Source organism: Pan troglodytes, chromosome 3, assembly GCF_028858775.2.
Source record: "Pan troglodytes isolate AG18354 chromosome 3, NHGRI_mPanTro3-v2.0_pri, whole genome shotgun sequence".
Taxonomy (NCBI): Eukaryota; Metazoa; Chordata; class Mammalia; order Primates; family Hominidae; genus Pan; species Pan troglodytes.
The window spans coordinates 152,639,110-152,651,159 of record NC_072401.2 but is presented as its reverse complement, the minus strand read 5'-3'; the positions used below and the strand labels follow the sequence as shown (position 1 = coordinate 152,651,159).

Here is a 12,050-nt window from a genome sequence, read left to right as displayed (position 1 = left end):
CTTTTATTTTTATTCATAAATTGCTGTATAAATGTATTCCCACTAGTACATATTTTAAAAATTAAATTGAACAGGAATAATTTTTTTGTACATAAAATTATTTAAATTATTCATGTATTTAATGTGAATTATGAGAATTAGTTTGGACAGCTTGCATTCAAGAAGCTATGGAGACTTGATTTCAGGTGACTCACACCATTTTTGCTTTATCTGTATTATAAAGTAATACAGTAACCTGGATGTTTGTCACATAGTGTGTTCTGCTGTATGCGTAACTCAAAACTGAAACTTCCACGCTTATTTTCTTAGCTGAATACAGATATTTATGTTCTACCTCTTGTTCTTTGTACCAGAAGTAGTTTATTTTAAAAAGAAAATTTTGGGGGTAGAACAAGTGTTGGTAAACTGAAGTCTTTAGGAATCCAGTTAGCCACCTGTAAATAAAGTTTTATTGGAAAACAGCCACAATAATTTATTTGTGTATCATCTGTGGCTGCTTTCATGATACAAGGACAGTGTTGAGTTGTGACAGACATCACCTGGTCCACAAATTCTAAAATATTTACCCCCTGGCCATTTGCAGAAAAGCTTTGCTGACCCCAAGGGTAAAATTAAAGTTTGTGATCCTTTAGTTTCTGAATTTATGCTTGGAAGGTTAATTTTGGTATATATGTTTTCATAGTATTTATTTTAAAAAATTATATTACATTTCTTCTACTTTTTCTTCACATTGTTTTTCTACTTAAGTATTTATTGTGCTTTAGATGATCATCCCCAGGGGAGAGTAAGTTAGTGCTGGTAGATTGTAGCAACTTCGTTAAATAAATAACTGCTCTGAAGATTTTGGAGGAGGTTTTTGCTGTGCTGTAGCATAGGCACACTTGTCTTTTTTTTTTTAATTTTTAACTTCGGCTATGCTTATATAGTTAGCATTTCTCTGCTTAAAGGTTTTGTGGCCTTAAAAGTTCTAGATTGAAGATAGTTGGGAGAGTAATTGAATTGGGAATTGTTTGTAATGTGAAAAAGTATTTTGTGTTTCCTTCATCCAGCATGCATATTAAGTAGAGCACAGAAAAGCTCTACATTTGATGATTTCTTTTTGTGTAATTGCAGGAGGAAAGCAGAAGTCATGCTTGGACATGGATTGTTTTCATTGCTAGCTGAAAGGCTCATGCTTCAGACAAATTTAATCACAATGACCACATATAATGTGCTGTTTGAGGTAGGAATGTACTTAGGATTTACTCCTCTAAATTTCTTATTATAAAAATGCCTCTTAACATTGTGTAGGTAAATAAGATCATTTATTTTTATTTTATTTTTTGAGACAGAGTCTCACTCTGTCACCCAGGCTGGAGTGCAGTGGTACAGTCTTGGCTCACTACAACCTCCACCTCCCGGGTTCAAGTGATTCTCCTGTCTCAGCCTCCCCAGTAGCTGGGATTACAGGTGCATACCACCTAACCCGGCTAATTTTTGTATTTTTAGTAGTGACGGGTTTTGCTATGTTGGCCAGGCTGGTCTCGAACTCCTGACCTCAGGCGATCTACCCACCTCAGCCTCCCAAAGTTCTGGGATTACAGGCATGAGCCACCATGCTGACCAGACCATTTAAGTTTGTAATGTACAGCTTTGAAATGATATAAGGAGATGTGGCTGCATTTTTAGAAAACTATTATTAATCTGTGAATTTCTAAACAGTATCGTTATTTCTGTTTAAATGTTCCCTCCATTGTATTAACTATCTGATGTCTCATTTTATAATTAAGAAAACATAGAGTAATAATGCTGTAGTTATTTTAGAAGTATAATATTTAGCATGACAATATTGGACTAAAATATACTATATTTTGATTAGTGTTGTACTTAAAGTTCATTAATAGTGATGCACTTAAAGTTCATTAATAGTGATGCTAATCCAGTGATTTGCTAATGTAATCCATTGTTTTACTTCTGTAGATTCTTATAGAACAGATTGGTACTCAGGTGATACATAAACAGCATCCAGATCCTGATTCTTCAGTGAAGATACAAAACCCTCGTATGTATTTTATATACTTTAACAAAAACTACCTTTTGCTACTTAAAAAGAAAGTCACTGTGAACAACCTAAAATTGATGTTGTTGAAACAGATTGTTAGATGAATGTTTCATTAAGGGTGATGATATTATACTAGTTTTGTTTGGGTTTTATATTGAGTATTCCTTCGAATCAACCTTAAGTTATGTGGAAATTCTTATATAAAGGTTTTGAAGAATTGTTTGCTTAAGGTCTTGATGTAATATGTGTTCAGACTTTCAGCAAAATTTTGATTGTGCTATTTAGTGATGTCAGGCAGAATTACAAGAACCATTGGGGTAGTTTTATCTTAAATTACTGTGAATATAAAAATACCAAATTTGGAATAGAACAATATGTCTTCTTTATTGTTTATGAAGATAGTCTTGTTAAACAGTCTTTTGATATTTAGAATTCTTAAGCACTTGTATAAAGTATTCCTTTTTCATCTTGCTTTTTAAGATCATGTTATTAAAATTATTAGTTTGTAGAGTTTTAAAATTTAATTACATTTTATGTGGTTAGGTGTATTTGTGTGTTTGGTACTCCAGTGCTAATTTTCAAAGCACGTGGCTTTGAGGTTTAATTTTCCTCAGCTTTCAGAGAAACGTGATGTCATTATTTTGCCTATGTTGCCCAGGCTGGTCTAAAACTCCTGGGCTCAAGCAATCTTCCCACCTCAGCCTCCCAAAGTGCTGGTATTACAGGCATGAGCCTACTGCACCTGGTCTAAGTGCATATTTTTAAAAGAATTTTTTTTTTTTGTTTTAATTTAAGCTAAGAAGCTAAGTTCTGGAGATTATTTATTTATTTAGAGACCGAGTCTTGTGCTCTGTTGCCCAGACTAGAGTAGAGTGCCAGGATCTCAGCCACTGTAACCTCTGCCTCCTGGTTCAAGTGATTCTCCTGCCTCAGCCTCCCTGGTAGCTGGGATTACAGGCGCCTGCTACCAGGCCTGGCTAATTTTTGTATTTTTTGTGGAGATGGGATTTCGCCATGTTGGCCAGGGTGGTCTTGAACTCTTGACCTCAAATTATCCAACTGTCTCAGCCTCCCAAAGTTCTGGGATTACAGGCATGAGCCGCTGTGCCTGGCCTAATTTAAGCTAAATTCTGGAGATTTAAATAGCTTTATGCTAAGACCATTACAATAGTAGTTTAGTTTGCATTTTCTGGGGAGATGGGATGTTGAATAGGTTTTAATTTCCTTTGGGTTTTTTGTGTCTAATTTTACTTTTAAGATTATGAAAGAGAATCTTCACACCTTTAAAAATTCTCTATGGTAGGCCGGGCGTGGTGGCTCATGCCTGTAATCCCAGCACTTTGGGAGGCCAAGGCAGGTGGATCACAAGGTCAGGAGTTCAAGACCAGCCTGACCAAGATGGTGAAATGCTGTCACTACTAAAAATACAAAAATTAGCTAGGCGTGGTGGCAGGTGCCTATAATCCCAGCTATGAAAGACTATGTGTGCGTACCATAAATTATGATGAGGAATCTAAGAATTTATTATATTTTTCTGAGATTTTGATTATAGTATTTTTTATTTTATTTCATTATTATTTTTTTGAGACAGAGTCTTGCTGTGTCGCTTAGGCTGGGGTGCAGTGGCACGATCTTGGCTCACTGCAGCCTCTGCCTCCTGGGTTCAAGCGATTCACCTGTCTCACCCTCCTGAGTAGCTGGGATTACAGGCACATGCCACCACACCTGGCTAATTTTTATATTTTTAGTAGAGATGGGGTTTTGCCATGTTGGCCAGGCCGCTCTCGAACTCCTCACCTCAAGTGATCCACCCACCTCAGCTTCCCAAAATGTTGGAATTACAGGCGTGAGCCACCTCGCCCGGCCTGCTTGTTTTTAAGATCAACTTTACTATTTGGTATATCTCAGAGAGAGTAAGCAGTTTCACTGACATTTAATTCATTTATAATTTAACTTGTTTTATTTTAACCTTTTAAAGTTCAGCTTTATTTTTGCACATTTGAATCATGAAAGAAATTTCCTTTCATATTTATAAATGCTTTCTAATGAATGTATTGTCATTTCTTTCCAGAGGTGATTTTTTTAAATAACAGAAGAGGATGTTTTTGGTAGAGATTTGTGTTAGGGAAACAAAAGAAATTGCAATAGATGGATGACCTTCTATCATGAGTTTTTTGTTGAGTTTGGTTTTCACTTATTTATAAACTGTCTTACAGAGATACTAAAAGTAATTGCGACCCTACTTCGAAATTCTCCCCAGTGCCCAGAGAGCATGGAGGTTCACAGAGCCTTTCTTTCTGACATGATTAAACTTTTTAATAACAGTAGAGAAAACAGGAGGTAAGCTGAATCAGAAAGCATTTATTTGCAGTATTCAAATGTACCTTTGTATAAGCCCATTTTATCTAAGAAAAATTGCTTTAAAAATATTGTGAAATGATTTTTCTATTTTTTTATTAAGAGTATGTAAATAATGTACCACATAGTTAAGTTAGAATTTTTAGTACCACATTGTCGAATTGTTCTTAATGTATAACTACATGTGTTTCTTTTTCGGGGGGAAAGGGAGGGGCAGGTTATTTTGTTTTAAACCTTTAGATTTATTTTAGATAATTTTTTTTTCTTCAGTAATTTAGTACCCTCTTATAATTTTCAGGAGCTTGCTACAATGCTCTGTGTGGCAAGAATGGATGCTTTCTCTCTGCTATTTTAATCCTAAGAATTCAGATGAGCAAAAGATAACGGAAATGGTATACGCCATATTCAGAATCCTGCTTTACCATGCAGTCAAATATGAGTGGGGTGGCTGGCGTGTATGGGTAGACACTTTATCAATCACTCATTCAAAGGTAAGTTTCTTTATGAAAGCGTATTGTAGCATTTTAAATATCTATAATTTTTGAATTTTAGTCATTTAAAAAATTTGGATACTTAAAATCAAGGAAAAAAGGCAAGTTATCTTCTGAAAGTACAGCAAAATGAAAGCTCAAAAAGATTATCAATAGAAATAAATATAAAGCATTTCTAATTTCTTTAGAATCAAAATAATTTTTTCTAATGTTGTTTTTACATGTACTTATCTTTATAATGGTAAATCTATTGCCACAGCATAAAGGAATTTATACTAGGGTGCTGAAAAAGTAGTTGCGGCAAAAACTGCAATTACTTTTGCACCAACCTAATATTTTTTTTTCGAGGAAGCCCTGTTTACAAACATGGGTCTCAGAATTTTATATGAGTTAAAAGCTTTTGAACACAAGGTGGCGCACTATATTCAAAGATGAACAGTTGTTTTAGCAACGTAAGGTGGATGAGTAAACAGAAAAGCTCTGGCTGATGTCTGCCCTGTGCTAATCTTACAGGTAGCTAAAAACTGGGTTTGGAAGAATGTAGTTTTTTTTGTTTTTTTTTTAAATTAAGCCAAAGTAAGTTTAGTTATTTATGTATAGCTTAAATTTTTTTTTGAAATACTCTAAGCATACAAAAAGGATCACTGTTTATGAAATTGGGTTACTCCTCTACAATTGCTTTGTCTCCTCTTCTTTGCCTGACCCCCAACACCACTAGCTTTTATTTGGTGTTGTCTTTTGTCTTTTCTATACCTTTACTACGTGTATATAACTCTAAACAATAAAGAGTTTTATTTTTTATGTTTGCACTTAAGGTAAATGTGGCATACTGAATGCATTTTTTTGTTAATTACTGTTTGTCTTATTATTCTTTGAGATTCATCCACATTGACCCATGTAGTTTTGTTCATTTTCTCAATTGTAATGTATTGCATGACATGACTATTTATTTACCAATTAATTAGCATTTTCGTATACATGTTGTGCTTGTTCAATAATTTTCTGCATATATTCCTAGAAGTAGAATTGCTGACTTATAAGGTGAAAATGTTGAACTTTACAAGAGAATGCAAATTCTTTTCCAAAGTATCGTATTCCAATACAATACAGTATTCTAAAGTAGTGTATCAGTTTACATATCACCAGCAGTGTTTAAGTTCTCATTGCTTCACATCACCTAATCACGTGGTATGGCTGGAGTTTAAAAATTTGTCACTTTGATGAATTTAAAATGCTACATCACCATAATCTTGATCTGTGTTTTCTTGTTGTTTTGTGGGAGTTCTTTATGTAGTCTCATTCTTAATCCTTTGCTAGCTATGTTGTTTATGAACATCTTCTGCCAATATGTGGATTATCTAACTATTTTTGGAGTTTTATGTTTGTACCTTCTGAGGAAAATTTACATTTCAAGTAATTAATGCATTAAAATTTATTAGTTTCATTTACGGTGTATGTTTTTTGAATTTTAAGAACTCTTTCATTACTCAGAAGGAATACTGTATAATTATATAGCTATTTATTTAATAAAAAATTGACTAGAAGGAATAAATACCAAGAATGATAATTTCTGTATATCTTTAAGTGTTACATTTTACTGACTATCAAAGTTATTATTCTAAAATATTTTGTCATTCTGTAGAATATATTGCCATTTCTGGCCAGGTGTGGTGGCTCACACCTGTAATCCCAGCACTTTGGGAGGCCAAGGCGGGTGGATCACCTGAGGTAAAAAGTTGGAGACTAGCCTGGCCAACATGGTGAAACGCCATCTCTACTAAAAATACAAACATTAGCCAGGCGTGGTGGTGTGCACCTGTAATCCCAGCTACTTGGGGGGCCGAGGCAGGAGAATTGCTTGAACCTGGGAGGCAGAGGTTGCAGTGAGCAGAGATAGAGCCATTGTACTCTAGCCTGGTGAGACAGTGAGACTCCATCTAAAAAAAAAAAAAGAATATATTGCCCTTTCCTAATTACATGTTTCTAGGTATTTGAATAGCTTGTAATTATTGATTGAAAATTCCTACAAGTTATTCATTGTTCCTCCTCTTTCCTCATTGAGAGAAAGTATGCTTCTACAAGGGTTTACAAAGAGTAAAATCCATTTGTAAATAAGAAAAGAGATCTGATTTTATAAAATGGCTTTGTTTTAGTCACTGTATTGTTGAGGTTGATCAGTTTTGTTTAAAACAGAATTCAGCTAGCCATGGCCTAAGTGTCAGATCTAAATAAAATTGTGCTAGAATGTATCCACTACCATTCCTTTATATATTGTATATGGCTACTTTCACACTATAAGGATAATCATACATGTTACATCAACGACATGGCCCCTAAAATCTAAAATATTTACTATTTGGCTCATTACAGGAACTGTTTGCCATCCTTTCTGTAACTTTAGTTTGTGCCGATGCCCAGATATTCTCATTTCTATTGCAGTAGGCTGCTGCAATCTAGACTGATTTTTTTTCTCATACTATGTTGCCATTTACAAAAGATTATAAGAAAAATAGGGTTGACTTTGTGCCCCATATACATCTGGAGTAGATTTCAGAGATTTCTAGGGGAGATTCTAGGTTAGGGAAGTGCCCAGTATAAAGCAGCTTTTTCACGTTTCTAACAGATCTATGTCAGTTCACCTTAGTTTCTTCAAGTCCTTAGGAAAGATGGCTGGAGGAGTATAAACTTTAAAGCAATCGTTGTTAAAAGTATAACCTAAAGACCTTGGGAGGGAGGCCGGGCACGATGGCACATGCATGTAATCACAGGCTGAGGCGGCTGGATCACTTGAGGTCAGGAGTTCAGGACCAGCCTGGCCAACATGGTGAAACCCCATCTCTGCTAAAAATACAAAAATTAGCTGGGCACGGTGGTGCATGCCTGTAATCCTAGGTACTTGGGAGACTGAGGCAGGAGAATTGCCTGAACCCAGGAGGCAGAGGTTGCATTGAGCCAAGATCACACCACTATACTCCAGCCTGGGTGACAGAGTGAGACTCTGTCTCAAAAAAAAAAAAAAAAAAAAAAAAAAGAACTTGGGCCCATGAGAGATTTTCATGGGGTCTGTGCAGTCCTCCTTTCCTACTGCGTATCTATATGAGGGTGGATTTTCTTTATATACTTCAGCCAAACCAATATATGCAACAGATTGAATGCAAAAGCAAATATGAGAATGCAGTTGTCTTCTATGAAGCCAAACTTTAAAGAGATTGACAAAAATATGAAATAATGGCACTCTTCTTGTTATTGTTTGGTTTTGAAAAATAATCATTTTCAAAAAATGTTATTTATATTATATATTGAGTTTATTATTTTTAAGTGGGTTAATAGTTCTAAAAGGTCTCAGTTTTAATTCCTAATATAATAAGCAGTAGTAGATATAATCCACATAGATAAAGAGTCTTTGGGGACCTTAATACTTTTTAAGAATGTAAAGTGTTGCCCGGGCGCGGTGGCTCACGCCTGTAATCCCAGCACTTTGGGAGGCTGAGGCGGGTGGATCACGAGGCCAAGAGATTGAGATCATCCTGGCCAACATGGTGAAACCCTGTCTCTACTAAAAATATAAAAATTAGCTGGGCGTGGTGGTGAGTGCCTGTAGTCCCAGCTACTTGTGAGGGTGAGACAGAAGAATCGCTTGAACCCAGGAGGTGGAGGTTGCAGTGAGCCGAGATCGTACCACTGCACTCCAGCCTGCGACAGAGCGAGACTCTGTCTCAAAAAATAAAATAAATAAATAAATAAATAAAGTGTCATGAGACCAAAAAGTTTGAGAACTGCTATCTTAGAAAATAATAGGGTATTTAGGATGAATAGATTAGTCTTTTTGAGTTCCCTATATACAAAATAAAGGAGTTGGATTAGGTGATATCTCAGGTGTTTTGAGCTTGTGAGCATTTATGACTAAGTATTTATATCCAGTTTTCAAATCCATTTGTGTAAGTAATGAAAGAATGTGGACTTTGGAGACAGGGTGTGAATCCTGATTTATAGTAATTATTAGCTGTGTAAGCTCAGGAAAAAGAGTCTCCCTGTCACCCAGGCTAGAGTGCAGTGGCGCAATCTTGGCTCACTGTAAACTCCGCCTCCCAGGCTCAAAAGATTGTTATGCCTCAGCCTCCCGAGTATCTGGGATTACAGTTGCCTGCCACTGCAACTGGCTAATTTTTGTATTTTTGGTAGAGACGGCGTTTCGCCATATTGGCCAGGCTGGTCTCGAACTCCTGACCTCAGGTGATCTGCCTGCCTCCGCCTCCCAAAGTGCTGGGATTACAGGGGTGAGCCACCGGGACTGGCTTGTGTCTTAGTTTCTAACAAAAAAGTTTGAAAAAAGTATATAATTTTTTTTTTTTTTTTTTTTTTTTTTTGAGACGGAGTCTCGCTCTGTCGCCCAGGCTGGAGTGCAGTGGCGCGATTTCGGCTCACTGCAAGCTCCGCCTCCCGGGTTCACGCCATTCTCCTGCCTCAGCCTCCCGAGTAGCTGGGACTACAGGCGCCCGCTACCACGCCCGGCTAATTTTTTGTATTTTTTTTAGTAGAGACGGGGTTTCACCGTGTTAGCCAGGATGGTCTCGATCTCCTGACCTCGTGATCCGCCCGCCTCGGCCTCCCAAAGTGCTGGGATTACAGGCGTGAGCCACCGCGCCCGGCCGAAAAAAGTATATAATTTTAAAAAGAGAAAAAAGCTTTTAGAATAAGGATATAGAGAAAGGAAAAAAAATATTTTTTGAGACAGGTGAAGTATAGTGGTGTGCTCATAGCTCACTGCAACTTCAAACTCCTGGGCTCAAGTGATCCTCTCACCTCAACCTCCTGAGTAGCTGGGACTACAGACTTGTGCTACCACACCTGGCTACTTTTTAAGTTTTTTTGTAGAGACGAGGTCTTACTGTGTTGCTCAGGCTGGTCTTCAACTCCTGGTCTCAAGTGGCCCCCCCGCCTGGGCCTCTGAAAGTGCTGGGATTATAAGCATGAGCCACACACCCGGTTAGAGTGTGTGTGTGTGTGTGTGTGTGTGTGTGTGTGTGTCTTTTTTAAATGAGACAGAGTCTTGCTCTGTCACCCTGGCTGGAATGCAGTGGTGCAATCTTGGCTCACTGAAACCTCCGCCTCCTGGGTTCAAGCGATTCTCCTGCCTCAGCCTGGCGAGTAGCTGGGACAACAGATGTGCACCTCCACACTCAGCTAATTTTTTTGTATTTTTACTAGAGACGGGGTTTCACCACGTTGCCCAGGCTAGTCTTGAATTCCGGAGCTCAGGGGATCCACCCACCTCCACCTCCTAAAGTGTTAGGATTACAGGCGTGCGTGACTGCACCTGGCCTTTTTTTTTTTTTTTTTTTTAATTATACTTTAAGTTCTAGGGTACATGTACACAACGTGCAGGTTTGTTACATATGTATACCTGTGCCATGTTGGTGTGCTGCACCCATTAACTTGTCATTTACATTAGGTATATCTCCTAATGCTACCCTTCGCTCTCCCCCACCCCATGACAGGCCCCAGTGTGTGATGTTCCCTTTCCTGTGTCCAAGTGTTCTCATTGTTCAATTCCCACCTATGAGTGAGAACATGCAGTGTTTGGTTTTCTGTCCTTGCAATAGTTTGCTGAGAATGATGGTTTCCAGTTTCATCCATGTCCCTACAAAGGACATGAACTCATCATTTTTTATGGCTGCATAGTATTCCATGGTGTGCATGTGCCACATTTTCTTAATCCAGTCTATCATTGTTGGACATTTGGGTTGGCTGCAAGTGTTTGCTCTTGTGAATAGTGCCGCAATAAACATACGTGTGCATGTGCTTTATAACAGCATGGTTTACAATCCTTTGGGTATATACCCAGTAATGGGATGGCTGGGTCAAATGGTATTTCTAGTTCTAGAACCTTGAGGAATTGCCACACTGTCTTCCACAATGGTTGAACTAGTTTACAGTCCCACCAACAGTGTGAAAGTGTTCCTATTTCTCCACATCCTCTCCAGTACCTGTTGTTTCCTTACTTTTTAATGATCGCCATTCTAACTTTTTTTTTTTTTTGGAGTCAGTCTTGCTCTGTCGCCCAGGCTGGAGTGCAGTGGTGTAATCTTGGCTCACTGCAACCTCCACCTCCCAGGTTCAAGCAATTCTCATGCCTCAGCCTCCCAAGTAGCTGGGATTACAGTTGTGAGCCACTGTGCCTGTCAGAAAATATCTTTTTACAACTGTACAATGTGTTTGTGTTTTAAGCTAAATTTGATTTCAAAAGAGTCAAAAAGTTTTAAAAATTAAAATGTTTATAAAGTTAAAATGTTACAGTAAGCTGAGGTTAATTTCTTATTGAACAAAGAAAAGTAGTTTTTAAAAATAAATTTAGTGTAGCCTATATTTACAGTGTTTATAAAGTCTTCTGTAGTGTACTAGACCTGCACATTTACTCACCACTTACTCACTGATTGACCCAGGGCAACTTCTAGTTTTATAAGCTCCATTCATGGTAAATGCCTTATGTAGGTACCATTTTAAATCTTTTATATCGGATTTTTACTATACCTTTTCTATGTTTATATTTGTTTAGATACACATTTCTAAACCTTACGTACACACAATATAAGGGCTGGGAATGGTGGCTCACACCTCTAATCCCAGCACTTTGGGAGGCCAAGTCTGAAAGATGGCTTGAGGCCAGGAATTTGAGACCAGCCTGGGCAACATAGTGAGTCTCAATCTACACACACACACACACACACACACACACACACACACACACACACCCCATTAGCTGGGATGGTGGCATACACCTGTATTTCTAGCTACTCAGGAGGCTGAGGTGGGAGGATCACTTGAGCCCAGGAGTTTGAAGTAACGTAACAGTGAACTATGATTGTGCCACTGGACTCCAGCCTGGGTCACAGAGCGCGAGACTCAGTCTTTTGTTAAAACAAAAATTAAAACATTAAAAAAAATAGATACACATATACATATATTGTGTTACAGTTGTCTGCAGTCTTCTGTACAGTAATAAGCTCTACAGGTTTGTAGCCTAGGAGTAATAAGCTATACCATAGAGTCTAGGTATATAGTAGGTGATACAATCTAGGTTTGCATAAGTACACTCTATGGTGTTCACATGATGAAATTGCTTAATGATGCATTTCTCAGAACATATCTTCATGATTAAG

At 37.6% G+C, this 12,050-nt stretch overlaps 1 protein-coding gene across 11 annotated transcripts in view; it reads left to right on the top strand.

The window, feature by feature from the left end:
* Window positions 1-12,050, top strand: part of LRBA (LPS responsive beige-like anchor protein) — a 761,353-nt gene that overhangs the window by 149,884 nt on the left and 599,419 nt on the right. For all 11 annotated transcript variants that reach the window (XM_063809071.1, XM_054683898.2, XM_526701.8 and 8 more), the window contains 4 exons: window positions 1,114-1,222; window positions 1,960-2,041; window positions 4,258-4,381; window positions 4,698-4,890. In XM_063809071.1, coding sequence (XP_063665141.1) covers window positions 1,114-1,222; window positions 1,960-2,041; window positions 4,258-4,381; window positions 4,698-4,890 — 508 coding nt within the window. The remainder of the gene's footprint in view (window positions 1-1,113; window positions 1,223-1,959; window positions 2,042-4,257; window positions 4,382-4,697; window positions 4,891-12,050) is intronic.